General features: G+C 38.0%; 2 protein-coding genes across 2 annotated transcripts; both read right to left on the reverse strand.

The window, feature by feature from the left end:
* Window positions 1-106: 106 nt before the first annotated feature.
* On the reverse strand, window positions 107-6,474 carry LOC121959108 (SUN domain-containing protein 3-like). The gene is made up of 9 exons (XM_088070364.1): window positions 5,273-6,474; window positions 4,408-4,498; window positions 4,092-4,297; window positions 3,851-3,982; window positions 3,626-3,744; window positions 3,345-3,518; window positions 3,150-3,239; window positions 2,754-2,861; window positions 107-793 (listed from the first exon to the last, which is right to left on the reverse strand). The coding sequence occupies exons 2-9, from the start codon at window positions 4,494-4,496 to the stop codon at window positions 779-781; spliced, it is 933 nt and encodes a 310-aa protein (XP_087926490.1). The 5' UTR covers window positions 4,497-4,498; window positions 5,273-6,474; the 3' UTR covers window positions 107-778.
* Window positions 6,475-6,534: 60 nt separating this feature from the next.
* lrrc18b (leucine rich repeat containing 18b) lies at window positions 6,535-10,469 on the reverse strand. Its single transcript, XM_088070365.1, is given in 4 exon segments — window positions 6,535-6,619; window positions 6,621-7,021; window positions 7,907-8,171; window positions 8,601-10,469. Coding segments are annotated over 3 exon segments (723 nt in total). The 5' UTR covers window positions 8,168-8,171; window positions 8,601-10,469; the 3' UTR covers window positions 6,535-6,558.
* Window positions 10,470-19,694: the final 9,225 nt, after the last annotated feature.

The following is a 19,694-nucleotide window of genomic DNA, read 5'->3' on the forward strand; positions in this document are numbered from 1 at the left end:
AAAATTATTTTACAGAATTAATGTAATTTTTAAGCACTTGTTTGTGTTTTTGCTTTGTTTAGGGTTATTTTGCTTTTCCATTGTGATTTCCTTCCTATGTTATTAAAAGAACATGGGAACATATATATTTAAAATCAAAGAAAAAAACAACATTTTTTGAGGTCATTTTCTTGTTTTTTTTTTTTTCTTTTGCTTGACTGTAACTGTTTGCAACTTTTTACTAATTTCTTCATAACTACTGGGCCAACACAAGCATCCATATCTACCAACTAGTATCTTTAACCAAATACTGGATACCAGCAAAAAATAAATAAAAAAGTCAGTTAAAAACATTGCCAATCCATCATGTACAATGGTGGATGTCAGCGGATGAGAACAACTCAAAACCAATTCACTATTTGGTAATATGTAGTGTTTAAAATGAGGTGAAAGTGGGATTTTATGCACCAATTTGTGCCCTTTTTGCGTCTTTTTAATAATGCCATTAAGGATTTTTCAGGATTCAAAAACATTTTAATGAAATGTCAAACATTTAAAAAGGCTACTGTCACAACTCTAGCTATTGAATACATTCATTCTTTTGATTTTGTAATGCACCTCAATAGAGCTGGGGCACCGCCTACAGACTGATTAAAAACAGGAACAGTTGGGGTGCCTGGTGGCTCAGTGGATAGAGCCGCGCCACATTTACAGAGGCTGTGTCCTCGCCGCAGTGGCCTCGGATTCAAATCCAACCTCAGCCCTTTGCTGCATGTCTCCCCCTCTCTCTCTCTCCCTTTCACAGCACACTGACCTGTTGATAAAAGGCAATAAGAGACCCAAACATTTTTCTTTAAAAACAAGAATGGCACATTGAGCAAAAGACAAATAGATGTTGCAATAAGGAGAAAAACTAAAGCTCTTATTTGGGCACATTATGCACCATGATGGATGATTCATTCCCCCATAGAATACAAAGACATACATGCGTTCTGAGACTTAGCTGTGGAGCATAACTTTATGTGTGATACTTTGTACTAACATCAATTCAGGCTGTTGTATTAGTTTGGAATGGCTGCAAATTACAGTCAAGTTAATGTGACTGTACACATTGACTTGACTGCTGGATTAATAAGTGTTGGTGTAGGAAAAAGCCAAAAGGCAGTTCGTCGATATACAACAGTGGCAGATTTTTCTACAGGTAATGTAATCGGGGCACCAAAATTCCCTTTATTTTCTCAACATTCACAATCATCAAGTAAAGGGGAAATATTGGAGTGGAGTGTATGTGGAGAGTATAAGACGACATAATAAACAACTATAATAAAGGCAAAATTCATGTGGGGCACAGTGCAAAAAAACAGAATGAAAGAAAAGAAAAAGGACAAGTTTTACAAATCTGTATCAAATTGTATCCTTTAATTATTTGTTCTTTTTTATTGTTTATTGACTAATTTATTGCTGATATAATAATAATAATAATAATAATAATAATAATAATAATAATAATAATAATAATAATAATATATGAAAAATAACCCTGTCTTCACGGAGTAAGAGTATCTGAGGGGGAGTTTTTCTCTGAGAGCTGGACTTAAGCAAACAATCACTTGAGGACAAGAGCAAGACAGAGGGCTGAGGCAGATGATGCAACCGCATCTCTGTTTTTCAGCCTCGTAGTCAGACAGTTGGCCTCCGACTCTCTCAGTTAACATCTGAAAGGTACCACAAGAGATTCAGATGTTCTCTTACCAAGTCTGAGCAAACAGGCCCGCAAGACGACAATATTTGTCTTCCAGCTGCACATATCAATAAAATAACAGAGTCTGTACCCACACGTTTTCTGTTAATGTTTTGTCTTTTGCCTTTTAATAAATAAATTTATATATGGAAAAAATAAATAAATAAATAATGCATGTTTATGAAGCTGTGGTCACTAATAAAGTGTTCATATTTCGTCCATCTCAATTCATATAAAAAAATGGGTGACATAATAGAAAGAACTTTGATTTTAAGGAAAACCTGTTAACTTACTGATTTTAAAAAACAAATTTATATATGTTTGCCAACATTTTAGTGACTTCTTTGTTGGCCAACAGGGGAAAATACACTGCAGCTTAAGAAAACACATGCATATAGATAAAATACAAGTGGATTAAGAAAACACCTTCATCAATTTGAAGACACGTGCAGCATTTTGAGAACACGCTGCAAATACCACAACACAACACACGAAGAAAGCGCTGCAAAGCCTAATACACAACACATTAAGAAAACAAAAGAGACTCAACGGAAGTGTGGTGATGCACACATCCGCATGCACTTGTTTTGGACGCTGTTTGTAAATTACATGACTGGAGCCGGATATCGTGGTGCTGTTGGAAAATGAACTAAAATGTACGTGTTTTTTTTTGTTTTTTTTTTTACTGTAGTCAAGCCAGTCTTTCTTTATTTCTAAAAGAAATAAAAAACAATTTGCTCAGGTTTCAAACAGTTAAACAGCTTGTAAAAGGCATCTGAATGCAGCACAATAAAACTGCTGTCGATCCAGGTTTCAAAGGGTAAATGTGTTGTGCAGTGATATTTGCAGCAGATTCTCCAAATGCTGTGGATGTTTCTTCAAACTGATAAAAATGTTTTCTTAGTTTCTTTGTGTTTTGTCAATTTGTACTTTTTTTCTGAAGCTGCAGTGCGGTTGCTCCTGTCGACCACTGTAGACTACAAACTTTATTACACAAATTTAGCCAAATTCAGTTGTTTTGAAATTGACTTACCTTGTACTTGCCATGGACCCTGAAGCTGTAGAGGCAGGTGTAGTCCCTGTTGCCCCAGTTATCTATAATCTGTAGCTTCACGTATTTAAAGATTCCTTTGTCCGCATTCTGGTAAGAGACAAGACAGGGGAACGAATAGAGAGTTAGCATTGTACAAGAGACAAAAATGAAAGGACAGGACATCAGAGATAACGACACCTGGCATATGTGTGGACATTGTATCTGCATGTTTTTCATCTAGTTTTAATCGCAGCTCAACTTCTATTCGTCATATCAGTTAGTTTCACTACTGCAGTTTAACCATTAATATGACATCAGTAGGTTTTATTCTCAGAACAGTGAACAGTTAAAGTTAAGGCAATGAGAGCTATACTGTCGAACTTATATCATATTTACAGGCAGTTTGAACGTCTGAAACGCCGCCCCGTCTTCATCGTACATCAGTATCCTCAACAAGGTGCCTTCCTCCTCCTCGGACCTCATCCCCTGGAGAATAAAAGAGACAGAGATGAACTAAACCTTCTTGTGCACTTCGTGAATAACTATGACAAGTATGAAGGACATATCAAGGACAATGGCATAAGAACTTACGTAGACAGAAAACACCCTGGGTGCACTGGCGATGTTACCATTCGGGGACTGGCTTTTGGAGATGTGGCCGAGTGTCACATGACTGATGGAGACAGGGTGGGACAGGGAGATGAAAAGATGCCCTTGGTCGCCGGAAAAGGCCCAGCATCGTCCCGGATGTAATGATGATTGTCCCTGAGGGGAGAAAAAGTAACATTTTAGTCTCCACAGTTGATAGAAAACAACTCTTTCTCCATGTTTTTCATATTAAAGAACAGAAGTCGCAGATGTGTATTTCGTACCTGGATCACTCTTCTCCGGGTTTTGCATGAATGCCACCAGGAGAACACTCTACTCCAAAACATTCCAGTCCCTTGAGGCCAATATGTGTCTGATGATAAAGAATGTACGACTCTGGCGCCTGCATGCAAACAAATCAATGAAACACATAAAGTTAGAAATCAACATTCAAAGACACAATAAAGCTCATGTTATCAGTCATGATGAGATGGCTGAAGATGACTTACCTTGTGATTCTAACGCAAAGTTTGGCATTGCGTCTGCCAGAGGAACAAAAGTGTGCACGTGGTGTCTAAGGAACTCCACCTCTTGCTGGACCGTTCTCAGCTGAGCGTGCATTTGTATGTAGTGTGTGATTCCTGAAAGTTAAAAATATGCTTATTGACCATGAACCTCAAAAACTAAAATAAAAACAACTTTACCAGATTTTACTTGCATACAAGAAGCAGAAAGTCTGAAGTCACATACCAACACCCAGAAGAAACAGGAGCAAGAGATGGCTGATGATCCCAAAAGTTCCTGTCCTCGTGTCCGTCCTGGTGTTGTGCTGGTGAGTGAGGACTGCGGCGGCGTGGGGGCTCATCAGCTCGTCATCGTCAGCCATTGGCTCATCGTAAGCAGCCATGTTTCCATGTTGGTGACCATGGCCATGAGCTTTCCTCCTCCAGAAAATCCTAAAAGACACAACAGATGTTAGAAAAGTCTGATTCATGTGGAGATTTATAAAGTGCTAACCCCATTTATACAAATAAAAGCACAACATGTGCACGTAAACACTATTTACCTGTACAAGATCTCTCTGTAGGACACAGTCGGGGCTCCCTCATCCGTATAGTAACCTGCTTCCTGCAGGCGAATGCTTCTCCTCAGCATGACTGGAGAAAGATAAAAAGACAGAAAACTGTCAGTGACACACATTAACACACTCTTAACGACTTATGGTGTGTATTTTTTGATAAAAACATTAGAATAAATGGCAGCTGAAATACAATTGTCAGCACATATTCATCTGTCTTCCTTCTCCCAACCAGTGAGCCTTCATTTCAAGTTATTTTATCTAAAAAAACAACACAAAGATAAACAAAGCTACAAAGCACATTACTAAGAAGGCTCTGAGATTCAAAAAACAACATTTTACAAAAAAAAAATCAGAAAACACAACACTTTAGACAGCACAACAAGATTTACAAAACATGGCAACATTTCACAAAACACATTTAGAAAACAATTCAACATTTCATAAAACAAAGCAGCAAAACAAAAAACACTGAAACATTTGGTGAGATTCAAACCAAAACAGGTTAGCTCTGAAATGTTGAGATTTGTTAAATATATTTTGTGAAATGTGTTTTTGAAATGTTGTGTTTTAACCCTCAGGGTTAACATACAGTACACTATATAATACTTGAACCACCAAAATAATTTGATAGAAAATATAACTCTTGACATTTGCTGACTGGTTCTACCTGATCTTCAGGGTGTTTTATGCTCTGTTGCTGATTAGCATCAGTATAAGTATATAATGCACAGGGAGTGACTGAGAGATTGGCAAATCCAGGCTTTACACAGTCCACTCGAAAATTTTAAGACATGAAGTTTGCAAAAAGTTTTTAAATCAAGTGTGAAGTGTTTAAGTTTAAGTAACTTACCTCTTATTTCTCTGGTGTGTAGAAATCGATCAGATGAAGGTAGAAGGCAAATACAATTATTCTTGATCCTGCTACACTGCTGGAGTTGAAGGTTGATTTGATTCAAATCAGCAGCTGCTATGAAGATTCCATCCGGTTGCTTGGTGATGTTGCTGCTGATGGCATCGTTCAATTCCTGCAGTGCATTTTCTGAATTTACATCAGAGTCTTGTGTCCAAATGACCCCCACAAGGTCAGACTATCCTGTGCAACAGCTTGATCCGGGATGTCAGGTGTTAACCATGTCTCTGTGAAGATGTCAGTGCCACCATATCGTAGAAAAGTCGTGCTTCAGCAGAAGGGGCCATGGTATCGAAAAACACAGACAAATATAACAAAGCTGAAATGTCTGATGAGGTGTTGAGCTTAGAGTCTGCATCATCTCAAAGCAAGGTTCACCATTAAGCGAATGACACCACAGAGACCAGGGAGCTCCCCAAACAGGTCCAGGACAAATTTTTGGAGTACAGATCCGCGTTGGGATAAAAGAAAATATCTCAAGGTTTAACCCTTTGACATCTTGGTCAACATCACGTTTTTTATGTTGCGTTAAGTGACTTTCACAAATATTCAAACCTTTGAACCCTGAGCAAATGAGTTTGATTTCTCAGAAATCTCAGAAAAAAATGTCTCTAAACTCTAATTCTCATAATCATAACTATATATTAAATATATTTGTTGCTTTTGCTTTTTCTTTTTTTGTGCATTTCCATTGTTTTTTCCTCTAATTTTCAGGTAATTTTCTTCCCATGTTATTTCAATAATATGGGAACATATATATTTAAAATCAAAGAAGGGGTCATTTTCTTGTATTTTTGTCTTTTGTTTGTGGTTTTTTTACTTTAAATTTTTGTGCTTATTTTGAGGTAACAATCTTGCAACTTTGTACTAATTTCTTCATAATTATTGGGCCATTTTTTGTTAAGTTGCCTGTCGTCCACTTTTCATGTTTTTGAAAGAAATCAAGACAATTTTCCCATTTTTCTAACTACAAAACTTGAGTCAAAAACAAAAGCATCCATATCTACCAAGTGTCTTTCACTCAAACACTGGATACCAGCTAAAAAAAAAAAAATCAATTAATAACACTGCAAATCCATCATGTTCATGTGGTGGATGTCAGCAGATGCTGTAGAACAGCTCAAAACCACGTCCTTATTTGGTAACATTTAGTGTTTAAAGTGAGGTGAAATGAAATAATAATTTAAAATATCCTACATGTCTTTTATGATTAAGTGTTTCTTGCCCTACATCTCCTTGTCAGCCTGACTCATCAGGTCGGGTAGACCCAGTACTTTTGGCTCCTTCCTCCAGCTTCCTCCTCTCAGTCTGGCACTTTTTCAGGCAGCCCTCACACAGGAAGCTCTCTTTGACCAGGTAAAGCCTCTCTGGGATCATGAGCAACTCGTGGCCTGCTGCCTCCTCACTGAGGATGGGGTTCCTGTCCAGGTTGACCCGCTCCAGCTTGCTGAGCCTCGAGAGGCAGCCGGGGACGCGGGTGAATCTGTTGTCAGAAAGGCCGATGTGGTGGAGCTCCTTCAGAGCGGCGATGGAGGAGGGAAGAGCTTCCAGCATGTTGAGACCCAGCTGCAGCGTGTGGAGTTTCTTCAGCAGGCCGAGCTCGCTGGGGAGGCTCCTCAGCCGGTTGTTACACAGGTTCAAAACCAGCAGGCTCTGGAGACGGCCGATAGTCACGGGGAGCTGCTCCAGCTGCGAGAAAATCAAGTACTTTATTCACAGTAAGACATGCAATGAATTACAAATTACAACTTTAAATTGCAAGCATGTCCTGTAGTTGATGAAATACTTTTATTTTTTCTCTTTTTTGTTTCATGCTCTTGTGTTATTTGTTTTTAAACATGGCTTAAAAGGCAATGGCCAAGAGATGTCCCACAAAGTGTAAAACATTAGGAGAAGATGACGAGAAAATTATGTGAAATTTTTAAAGAGAGAGAGAAATTATTGGATAGTTTATTACTAATAGTAAAAAATAAAAAGGGAAAATGGCCAGAAAACTATAATAATAATAATAATTATGATGATGATGACAGTTAAATATTTTCTCTTTTTTTTTCCTAAAGTCCGTTACCAACTGGGTAAACTGGGCATCAGACCCTCAGGTGGCTCGAAGGCTCCAGGATGATCATGTTGCGTTTGCGTTTACTTGATAAATTGCTATATATTTGTTTATTAAACCACAAAAACCTAAATATAAACCGAAAGCGCAGGGGGCTTTAAAATGAACCCAGAATTGCTAGATCATTTTGAGACCCTATATCATACAGGGATCATGAGTTACAATCTAGTTTTAAAATGTTTATCATTTCCGTTTATCTTGTGCTCATATGGCACGTTTTTTTATAAGAATATATGTCCGCAAACTAACATACACAGGACACAGAGTGGGAAAAGACAGGTGTTCAATCCAGAACTGCATAAAACACATGGTGGCACTCAAACACTAACATGAAAATATAAAAAGATATATGATGACTGACTATTAATAGTAAATAGTAAACCTTCATAACAATTGAAAACTACATTTCCTACAATGCCACTCAAGACCTTTTTTGCTCAGTTTTCAGTCATACTCACATAGTTGCTGTGCAGATCCAAAACCTGGATGCTGATGAAATTCTCAATAAAGTCCGGGACCTTTGTGATCAGGTTCCTGCTTAGGTCCAGTTCATCCACCTCACACAACTTCTGGATGCACTTTGGCACCACGGCGACCTCTTTGAAACTGAGATCCAGGCGTCGTTTTCCATCCAGCGTCAACTCCACGCAGTTCTGAGCCTCTTTCAAAGTGATGGTTTTACTCTTATTAGCCTGCTTGCTTTTCTTTCCTTTGGCCATCCTGCTGCAGGGAGACACAGGACAGAGACGGCTCTGTAGTTAACAGTATTCAGTGATGCACTGTGACAGAGGAGTTGACAGTGGAACCGGTCTGTAAGATTATGTTACTCAACAGAGTCCAGTAGCTGAAACAGTAGACAAAGTTGAGTTTTACCTTTCTTCTTAAATATCCAAAACATCAGCACCCATTGTTCCATGACAAAACAAATTAACTAACACTCTGCATGAGCTTTATTCTCATGCAGAGAATAAAGTTAAGCACTATTCCACTGGACTGACTTGCACTGAATGACAATGTGATTCCCGCTGCATCAGAACTAAATAAAAAGACATGAGGAAGTGCTTCATAATAAGAGTTAAAGTCAATGTTCGGGTGTTTTCAACAAATTTCTTTTAAATTATTTAATGATCCAGAAATTCTTTGATTTCTTACCAGCATGTGTGAGTCAGTCTTCTCAGATCCAGCTCACCTGTCACAAGAAAAAAGACAAAAAGGACTCAAAACATGTTCTGCAATTTGAGCATCACATGACCTCTCTATGCACCCAGAGAGAGATAAATATAAACTCGTCAAATTGCTCTAGTTAGTCGAGAAAAGAGCTGACATGATTCTGTCTGTTAGACTTTCTTGGCTGGGCACTGGGTTTGTTTTCTTTAGTTTCCTGGCAACTGCTGTTTGCTCTCCATTGACTGTAAGACTGTGAGCAGCTACAGCAGGACACTTTTGGGTGTCTGTATTTGGAAGACATTTTAAAAGATTACAGTGAATTTTCCTAGGATTACTCTGTTTTAAATAAAAATCACATGATGGTGTTGATTTTGCTCACTGATTGCATGTCCTGTATTTACCAGTGTCTGCAGGTATCATTGCAGAAAGCTAAGGCAAGGAGTTGCTAGGTGTCTAAAAGTAGGATTTGGATTTTGTGCATAAAATTCCAACATAATCCAAAAGACTGATGAAAGCAAAAGTATGCAGTGGGTTTTTTGGTGTCCTGATATCCTGCATAACACGATTCTATCACTCTATTAAACTCAACATTTTTACAACTTTTCAAATTACATAGACCAGATTTGATTGGGCTAGAGTAGGAGTTAAAGTGCAGTGTTTGTAAATGGCCAAAACTGCACTAAACTGCTCCTATTGGGTTCCTATTGGGTTTAGGGTATATGAGACTTTTTTTAAAAGTCTGGACAACAAATTTTGGTCATCTGCATCAAATTTAAAGGTGGGGGCTTTTACTCTGAAAGCTGTTGGGGAGGCATTATTGGGTCATTTTGCCATAGCAGACCTCAAGACCCATAAAATATCAAAATCTTGACCAGTTCTGATATGTGTGCAGAGTTTTGCAAATTTTTTGAGCAGCTTTAGGTCCTAAAAAATGCAGTTTATCTGAAAGAATAATAATAATTCCTTAAGTTACAGTATTGTCTTCGCAATGGTTGGTGCTCCGGCCCTAAATATGAGTTCACAGTATACTGACCTGCTTAACTCTGCTGTGTTTGTAAATAGTTTTCAGTCTGACCCCTTTACCAAGCTTTAATATGATACAGCATTCACATGGCTGCATGAATCTCTCTCTCTCTCTCTCTCTCTCTATCACACACACACACACACACACACACACACACACACACACACACACACACACACAGAAAGACTGTCAGCAGTGAGTTTAATGTATCACTTACACTAGTCACCTCAGACATTACTCAGCCATTTAAATTTAGCCTCATGCATGTCATATGATGCACTTGTACTTCATAGGAATAACACAAAGTACCTCCTACCAGCCAGTAGGCGGTGCTCTCTTTGTACAAATCACAGTATCATGGCAGCATACCTTGAAATCAGGAGTTGTACAGTTATTCTTATCATGACAATTTTCCATATTAAACAGGCATTTGAACCAACATTTATTTTTTTAGGTATATCACCATCTGAATTCACACTAGAAATATACAGATATCTATATAGGATACTTAGATTTGCAGCAATGAGGCAGATAACAAGGGACTTGTTAAAACCTAATGCACCTTAAGCTAACAAGTGGAAGATAAATGTGAACAGCATTACAGAAACGGAAAGAATGACCTATAGAATCCGAAAATTGAGAAGTGAGAATATTTGAAATGGTGGAATAAATTGATTACATATGGAAATCATATTTAAGCAATATTGATATGATTGATATTGATTCGGCCCTGAAGGTTTCTTAAGGAGCCCTTATTTTGGTTTGTTTGTTTCCTCATTGGTGTATGTAGATATGCAGGTGACTACCTCTTTCTGCCCCCATTTTACACTCTTGACATTTCCTATAATTGGCTTCTCTATTTAATTTTCTACTTTTTACTATTAGCCCAATTATTTCCTCAGTATAATATATATATATAAACAGTTTTGAAAGTCAACACAGATGTAAATTCTAAAATAATTAACACCAGCTGAGTGGTCATGTTTACAAAGTTCATGTTTAAGATTGTTCAGTAGAGACTCCCAGCTGCATAAAACCAGGTCAGCCCACTTTGTGTGATTTTGTTATGTTAGGTAAGCTAAAAAAATCCAATATACTCTGCATGGCTCTCAAGTTTGCTTAAATTGCAAATTCCAAAAGTAAAAGCAGTACTTGATTAATTGGGAATGCTAACCATGTTTCTCTAAATCAGAGTTTTGGTCGCAGACGTTATTCAAACCTGGTTATTATATGTAAGTCTGCACACACTAACCTAAAATCAGGTCAGTTACATCAAGAAGGGAATATCATGTGCATGTAAACACACTTGAATCATGGCAATAAATATAATCATCCCACAGAAAGGAGAAAATCGCGTTGGGTTAGAGGTTAGATTCCACTCTGTCTGCCGAAGCAGACGTGGCCATGGTATTGTAGACTGCGGAAAACGTAGCCACAAAATGCCATATGTTTTGTAACGTTAAACTGCAGACAAAATCCAAACCCATTTACTTCCTCCTTGTTGAACAGACATGCCCACTTCTTGCTGTGGTTTTTTGTTTTATTCATTTATTTATTTTCAATTCTCCTGAAACAGCAGGCAACAGTTAATACTGTAAGCCTGAGTCATTTCCCTCAGCAGTGTGAAATGCAGGTCAGGAGATATGCATGTCACACTGAAGGAAATGGTGCTGACCTAATTGCGTGAGGTACTGCACACAGCAGTTCAGATTACATTTGATGATTAGAAATGTGAGCAGTGTGTTTGAGTGTTGCTGTGTGTTTATGTGCATGTAGGCCTACATCTAAGCCTTTTAGAGTGCGACAGAGACCCGAAGAAAGGCAAAGAAATAAAAAAAGTATGAAAAGACCTTGATCTTAGCTTAAAAACAAAAACATTCAGCATTTGATGACAGTCAACTCCTAAAATAAAGCCTCCATACATTAACTAGCATGTTGATCATATGTGTACCAGCAGACAACATAAAACATGGTTTAGGCTATAACAACTGTGGCTACCAAATTTAACAACAAAAATGCTAGTTAGTTATGGTTAGCTTCGGTGACTAACAAACTTTACAACACATAGTAGTTTTTAGTTTTATTAAAAGCAAAATAAGAAATGCTTTTTAGCTGTTAGCTGTAGCTAACAAATTAAACTAAACGATAAATGCTTGTTTGCTAGTGTGCTACTGCAGCTATCAACAGATGCTATCTTGTCAGGGTTGGCTAATGTAGCTAACAAACTAAACAGCATGATGCTAGTTAGCTAAGCTTTGCTACTCAGGCTAAAAAAACTAAACAACAGCTAGGGTTGATCACTGTGGCAAACAAACTAAACAAATGTAATAGTTAGCTGGGTTGGATCTTTTGGCTAACATGGAATACAACAAAAAGGATAGGCTAGGCCTACTCTATTTGTTGGGATTGGCAAGCTAATAAGCTAAAAATGTAAACTTTGAACTGTGATGGGAAAAAGCGGTTTTAAGAGCTGATTAACTTACTTTAGCTATGAATCAATAACATTGTGTTTTGTAAAAAAAATTCATTTTTTAAAATTATTAATTAAGGTTTTATTGCAGGCTGATGGTTCTTGTTCACAATTATTATTTTGAAGTATTCCATCTGTAGTTTGAAGAGGGACAGTCCCATTAATATAAAAGCAAACTGATATGACTGCCTCCAAAATTTCATGTAAAATTATTACATATATGGAAGTCACAAACTCTACCATGATAATCAAAGATAGTCTATGACACATTTCTAAACTATACCATGTCATAAAAAAGAACATAAGTAACAGACCCAGCACTGTCGTACAACACTATGGTTGCATGAACTTGACAGCAAGGATTTCCTTTCTTTTGTTCCCTCACTCATTTCCTTCCTTCCTGTATTCCTCCACAGCACTTTAACAACATTTTGAAACACTTTCCTGCTGGTCACCAACACAGTTTCTTACATAAATATTCAATGTCTCTTGTTGTGTCAATGTATATAACACATTCATAATTAATGTCCTACAAGTTGACATACCAAAGGCAACAAACATGATACTTGATATAAAAGCAATGCTGAATCAGATGAATTAAAAGACAAACACACAGCAAAACATTAATAGTGTTACATGGCATAAGCTACACAGCGGTGAATTGTCATCAACCACTTCTCTGTTTTATTTTTGTGTTAAGCTCTCACTTCCTTTAAAAACTGCTTTGGTGGGACAGTGTGATGAGCACAGGAAAGTAAAATAAGTTTGGAGCTGCAGAGTCACTTCAATGGGACTGCATAATAACTAGACCAACTAATTAGTTCATTCATGAGTCCAAGGGATGTTTGTGCTGAATTTGAAGAAACTCCCTATGGTGTTCTTGAGGTATTGTGTTCACTAGAATGACACGTATGCGAGGTAATAGCGACCTTGAAATATGACCACCAAAATTTAATTACTAAATTGTTAAGTTCAAGTGGACATTTGTGCCAAATTATAAAAAATCCTCTCAAGGTGTTCTTGAGATACCACATTCACAAGAATGAGACGAAAGCAAGGTGACAATAACCTTGACTTATCACCACAAAAATGTAATCACTTCATAACTGAGTCAAAGGAAACATTTATGCTGAATTTGAAGAAACTTCCTCAAGGTGGTCTTGAAATATCATGTTTACAAAATGAGACAGAGGCAAGGTAACTGTGACCTTGACCTATGAACACCAAAAAGTGGTTGGTTCATCGCTGAGTCCAGGTGGATGTTTGTGCCAAATTTAGAAAATTCCCTCAAGGTGTTTTTAAGATATCGTCTTCACAAGTATAAGAAAGACGAGGTCATAGTGACCTTGACCTTTGACATAGGACCATAAAAATCAAATCAGTTTATCGTTGAGTTTAAGTGGATGCTTGTGCCAAATTTGAAGAAATTTCCTGTGCTTGAATGGGACAAATGTACGGACGGCCAACCCGAAAACAGAATGCCTCCAGCCACAGCTATGGGAGAGGCATAGTAACACACTGCAAAACAGGGGCAGCTCCGAGGTGTGAACACATGGAACTGATGTATATGAACTGTGTGACATAAGAAGATGATGCTTTTACATGCTGAGTAAACCTCTACAGGGTACATAAAGTTTTAAAAGGAATGCATAAATGTTGCCAGAAGGATGCAGCTTTATCCCACTTGGGATCGGACACATGGCTTCAGTTTGTCACAGAGACTTCTTCCTTTCCAGCGTTCTTCTGCATACTTTGTTGTCTTTATAAACTTGTTTAGGCCTTCTGATCCAAAGCAAGAGTAAAGCTGCCTTTTGCGCAGAGATGAGTGATAGCTCGTTGGACATGTTTAAGAAAGCTGGCACCGCAGGGGCAGAGGCATTCATGTGTTTATCTAAGCTTTGAATGGATGTGGCTTTCCTCCCCTCTATGTGACTGTTGTCTTTGCTTCAGAGCTGCAAGTTCAAAGAGCCCCTTTCCTTTTTGTAAATGTTTGCCCACATTTTATTCAGGAAAGTCTAACACAGACTTGACAGAATATTCACCAAGCACTTCAGAAAGTGTTTTTGGGTGGGTGAGTCAATTAGTCATGTGGTAGGTGTTTGCTTATGATGAATGTAATGACTGGGTCAGGATTAGTTTATTGGCACTGTGTATAAAGAAATGTCTTTGACTGTTTTAGAGCCTAAATTAGAGGACATAAAGTGATCAGTCATTACTTATAAGTGCTCCTTATTGTTTCCACTAACTCGCAGAAGGAGATTCATTTAGCAAATCATGTGAACATAAAACCAAAACACATTTCTATAAACTTGAACATAAGCGATAATTTGCATCTGCTATACTTTCGTACCCAGAAGATGTGCTGTAAGAATTTGGTCCTACATTTCGGGTGCAAGTTCAAGTTCTTTATTGTCATATGGTCATTACTTCAGTAGTAATTTAAATGCTTGGATGTCATGCTCCTGCAAGCGCTGCTCATACAAATATGCATTTAAAAAAATGTCACTAAAGTAAAATGTTATTAAACTAAAAACATGGAATGATGGAAAAAAGTTATACAATATAAAATATATACTAAAGCATAGTAGGGTTGTAGATACACGAATGAATTAATATGAATTAATGTGGTACATAAAGGTACGTAATGAGAACAGGTTGTAGGAAGGGACACACATGAATATAGTCTATACTATGATGGATAAATGGCTTATAAACAGGTAGTAGTAAATATGTATACTAAGATGTAAACAGTAAGTAACTTAATGTATGTACTTAATGTATAGTTACATGGGTTGGGTTTAGGAAAATACCGTAGTGTAGGTTGGGTTTAGATAAAGTAAAGTTACATGGCTTAGGTTCAGGAGTAAAGTAACATTTAGGGTTTAGGTTTAGGGACGGAATCATCATTGAGAAACATCAGGTTACGTATTTAAGGTAGAGATATGTAAGTTGGGTTTAGACAAGTGAAGTTGTAAAGCTTAGGTTTAGGAAAAGAAACATGGTTGGACATTGCAAAATCATAAACTCAATGTAAAGTTATGTAGGTTAGATTTAGTTAATTAAAGCAACGTGGTTTAGGTTAAAGCAAGTTAAGTTATGTAAGTTAGGTTTAGGCAAGTAAAGTTGTGTAGCTTAGGTTTAAGAAAAGAAACATGCTTGGGCATTGTCACGTTACGTACTTAACGTAAGTTACATACGTAGGTTTAGGTATGCAAGTTACACAGGTTTGGTTAGAAAAGGTAAGTTACATACTAGTAGGTTAGGTTTAGGAGAAGAAACATGGTGACAACATAGTAACCTAAGGTCACTTGGTTTCACATGGTAAACAAACAACGATCTTCTGGACGAAAGTCCTATGTTGTTTGACCCATCCAGTCCCCCAGCCTGCCCTGGATTTTATACTTCGTAATTCTTTCTTTCCATCAGCTCATTTGTCACATCATCGCGGCCTTCCTGATTACATGGGTTATATACAACTTCTGGTGCAGTAAGGGTATTATAGGTGCGGCAGTAGTATAAAGAAAATGCATTCCTTGCATGAGCTGAACCCATGCTATGGCAGGAAGAGGGCCAAATTCTAACCACCACACCACCAGGGATAGATGAAGCTTTTGACACTGTCAGACTTTTGACACAAGTTGTCAATGGTAATCAAAGCTTGAAATAGGCCCTCAATGGATAGTCGGGCCCTGCGATCTTGGATCACTGTTTTGGAATGAAAATCGAAGCTTTCACATTATTACAAAGACTGACTTGCATTGGGGAATAGTTTATAAACTCAGCATATAGGTGCCTTAAATCATTGTGTTAATGAATTATTAAAGGGTCTAAATAATGAGTAACTTTGGTGATTCGAATCGTTTTGTTCATTTCAATGGATGACAGGTAACAGTATAAAAACAAAGCAAAACCTTTCAACTCCATTGCCAGAGGAAAATCCTGACCTAACTTTATTTGCTTCATCATTTAGATTTGCACCCGTTTACAATCTAGAGAGCCATTGTAGTATGATGTCATAATTTCGGGGAACCCACAAGGGTGAAAGGCAGCCAGCCGGTGAATCTGGGACGGGCTGTTTCACATTAACTCTGCTTGGCCTGCAGTTCCACACTACAGCAGAGAGTGAATCATAGTACTGAGAGGTGACAGTCGCCCTGGACTGCAGACTAATAAATCTTGCAGTGAAATGCCTCATCAGTTACTGCATCTGTCAAACAAATCCAAGTGTAAGACTAATATGAAAAAGCTGTTGGATACAAAACGAGACATGCAGATACCATCATCCTCCACTATTTTTTAACAAAGGTTAACTTTAAAGAGGCAAATCTTCTTTCTTTCCCATTTTCAGAGCTTTTTTCTGTATTATTCAGTCTCACCAGGATTTTGCAGTCACAACAATTAAAGCAAATTCAGCCAGTCTCCATGAATTCTGAATGAGCTTGCAATTTTTTGTTTAATCACTGCAAATTTGACTACATGAAACGGGTTAAATCTTATTTTATTGTACAGCTGCGTGGAGCATACGGATTCACTCAGTCCCTCACTTTGTTTATCATGAGACTGCTGCTGCAGGACTGCTGCTGCAGGACTGGAGCCTTGCACGTGGAACAGAGTCCCACACACAATCAGTAACAGGGCTAACTGTTGCATTAGGCTAATACAAGATTGTTTGTTTCCAGCTGACTGCTGTCGTGTGAAATGGCCACAGTTACATTGTGTCACTCGCCAGCGGGAACGTTTATGGTTCTGGTATGGTGCAGTGCATTCTGGCAATTGTAGAATTTTTAACTCTTGAGCAAAAGCAAACGCTGTCTTTGTTTTCTCTGTTCATGTAGCACCAATTTGAAAAGTATTTTTGTCTTTCTGCTGCAGACACTGACCAATTTAATTAAAAGGCCACATGACAACCAATGCTGGGATGTCAATGTAGCACAAATGGCTAGGATTAGGCAACAAAATCTTAGATGGTTAGGTTTAGGAGAAGGAGACATATAGTAAGGTGTAGAAAAAACCCCATCACATTCAGAAAGTGAACACTGGTCCCCCACATGAAAGTCCAGGTTTGCTAGACCCATCCACCAACCCTTCCACACGCCCTATAGTTGCCCTTGCATTCTTATATTACATTGTTGCCAGCAGCATTTCTACCTGATGCTGTATAGCTGCGTTTAATGCAGACGCAACAGGTTCTGTCTGGCCACATTGTCAAGTGATGCGGCAGGTGCTGTCTGGCCATACATTGGTGTATAATAACACCGTGACCCTCTCAGTCCACCTGGGTTCTTGCTTGATGCTGTCCAGCGGTATAACATGGACGCTAAAGGTGGCTTTTGGGGTTGTGATCTTGTGTCAAAAGCACTGCCAAAATAGCAGTATTTTACTAGTTTGGAATAAGAATGGGCTGGCAATACTTTGTTAAGGCAACAGTTTGTTTATAAGGTTAGCCTGTATACTCCATTGTGTTCCTATAGAAACAGATGGAAACTCACTGGGTTCAGGCTGATATCCACGTAGGTCTGGTTGAGGACACTAACTGTTTGGTTTGTGTGGACATGACTTTAGAGCAGTACTATACTTTACAGAACAGAAGGAGGAAGAGGTCACTGCTTTAACATGGACTGACTGTCAAACACTGGACATTGGATCCGAGTTCTTCCAGGACATCCAGTTCTGAGCCTTAAATTTAATTCCTACTTCCTGTGATTTCCACTCGCTGAAGTCTTTCATTATGCGCTTTTCTGCCTGGAGGCCAGTGTACTGCAGCTATGCATTACTGTAACCACACAGGATATGTTTGGTTGTAGACTGTGTGTTTACTATGCATTGTATTTCTATGGACTGAGATGATGGCATGCATGGGACCAAATGAGCATAGACGCACGCAAGAGTTTAACAATAGGTTTTGTTTGGCTGTTTTACTGGTGACATCAGTCGTTTCTTTTTCAGGGAGCGTCTGCAAAAGCCCGGTGTGTCGTGCTCAGTCAGGAAATTAGCATCAGCCCTACGCTTCCGAACCTTTCTACAAATATGGAATTTCTTTTACCTCCTTTTCCCTTTGCTTTCCAACAATCGCACCCACTTAAACAATTTTTATTTACCTTACTGATCATATTTTACTACTATTGAACAACTTCCTTCCAAGTCATCTACTGACCTGTCTTTGTGTCAACTCTCTGTGTTTTCTTTGTGGGTGAGACATTTTTATAAGACCTTTGGGGTTTCTTTTGTCCCACTCACACAGTGAGCTTCCTCTCTCTTTTCCTTTCAAAAATAATTTGGAGGTTGGGAGTAAACTAAACCCAACGTTTAAATCTCCCCCTCTCTCATTACAGCGCCTCCACCACCGCAAGAGCAGCTGACACCCATCCAAGCTACGAATGGCTGCGCCCCTCTCATGTCTCTTCTTTATGTCAACAAGGAGGTAAAAAGTAACCAGAGCAAGGGAATCTGAGCTTTGATCGCAATATAGATATTGCTTTAACTGATGACCAACAGTGGATGCATATTAATATCATGTGAAAGCTTCAACAGGTTTGTTGGACCCCTTAGTGTGGAGTTCTGGGCTCTAAATGCAAATATGCTTTAATCTAATCCATTAGATTAGTCCAAATATTTTTATTGGCTGAACTAGGACCATACATCTTTCATGGAGTTAATGGGGCATGGTGCAAGCGGGGTCCAAGTCATATAATTTTTAAAAACAACCATACTATATGAGCTTTCTTTGACCAAGAGAGGAGCCAGGGCACTGCTTTTAAAAACTTCAAGAGTTGAGGAGAATCAGCTTTATGTCAATTAAATTAAATTTTCAAAATACAGATTATGTGGGTTAACTTTTTTCCATTATTATGTAATGTTACACGCCCACTTCAGACCCTTAAGTGCGCAATGTGGCCAATTCAATTAACTGTAATACCAAGACACGAAATAAATACCTCAGAGTTGGGCTGGGTGATACAGCTTTAAAAATATGGACAACATTTTTTGGTTATATTGCAATACACAATATATATATTGACATTTTGGTCTCCCTTAAACTTGAGAAGGCTTGTTCCCACTTAGTGTTTTGTGTTTTAAAATAAGTGTACTATAATTGTCTTTTTAGGGAAAAAGACAACCAGAGTATTTGAAGAACAATGGATTGCCAAACACATGTATAATACAGACACAAAAAGCTATGCAGACACAAATGTATAAACTAGATTGTTGTGGAACTACTTAAGATTAATAACTACTCGTTATTAACAAGATCCTCAGTGGCCGCATTGTCATTTTGATTGGAAAGTGTTTTATTTGATGTTTGACATCTGACATTTCAGCACCAACTGTTTATTCTTTTAGACCACTTTTTGTCCAGATAATTTATTTAAATCTAAATTTAATTACCAAGTATCTCTCCTGGTTGAATAGCATGCTAATGTTCAGCAGGTATAATATTTATCAAATTCACCATCTTAGTTTAGCATATTGGCATGATTCGATTTGCTAATGAGCACCACTGCAAAGTACAGCTGAGCACCTGGTAATGTCTTTAGTACTGAACTTTTTTAACAAAAAATTTACCTGATGATAAATATTATTATAT

The sequence above is a fragment of the Plectropomus leopardus genome, chromosome 19 (assembly GCF_026936395.1).
Source record: "Plectropomus leopardus strain MGB_pleo_1.0 chromosome 19, ASM2693639v1, whole genome shotgun sequence".
NCBI lineage: Eukaryota > Metazoa > Chordata > Actinopteri > Perciformes > Serranidae > Plectropomus > Plectropomus leopardus.

Bases quoted from the DNA above. Each gene is read 5' to 3' on its own strand.
- LOC121959108 (XM_088070364.1), bottom strand. From the start codon at position 4,496: ATGCTGAGGAGAAGCATTCGCCTGCAGGAAGCAGGTTACTATACGGAT. The intron at 3,745-3,850 runs GTAAGTCATCTT...GTTTGCATGCAG, and splicing joins CTTTGCGTTAGAATCACAAG to GCGCCAGAGTCGTACATTCT. The intron at 3,519-3,625 runs GTACGAAATACA...TTCTCCCCTCAG, and splicing joins CCCGGAGAAGAGTGATCCAG to GGACAATCATCATTACATCC.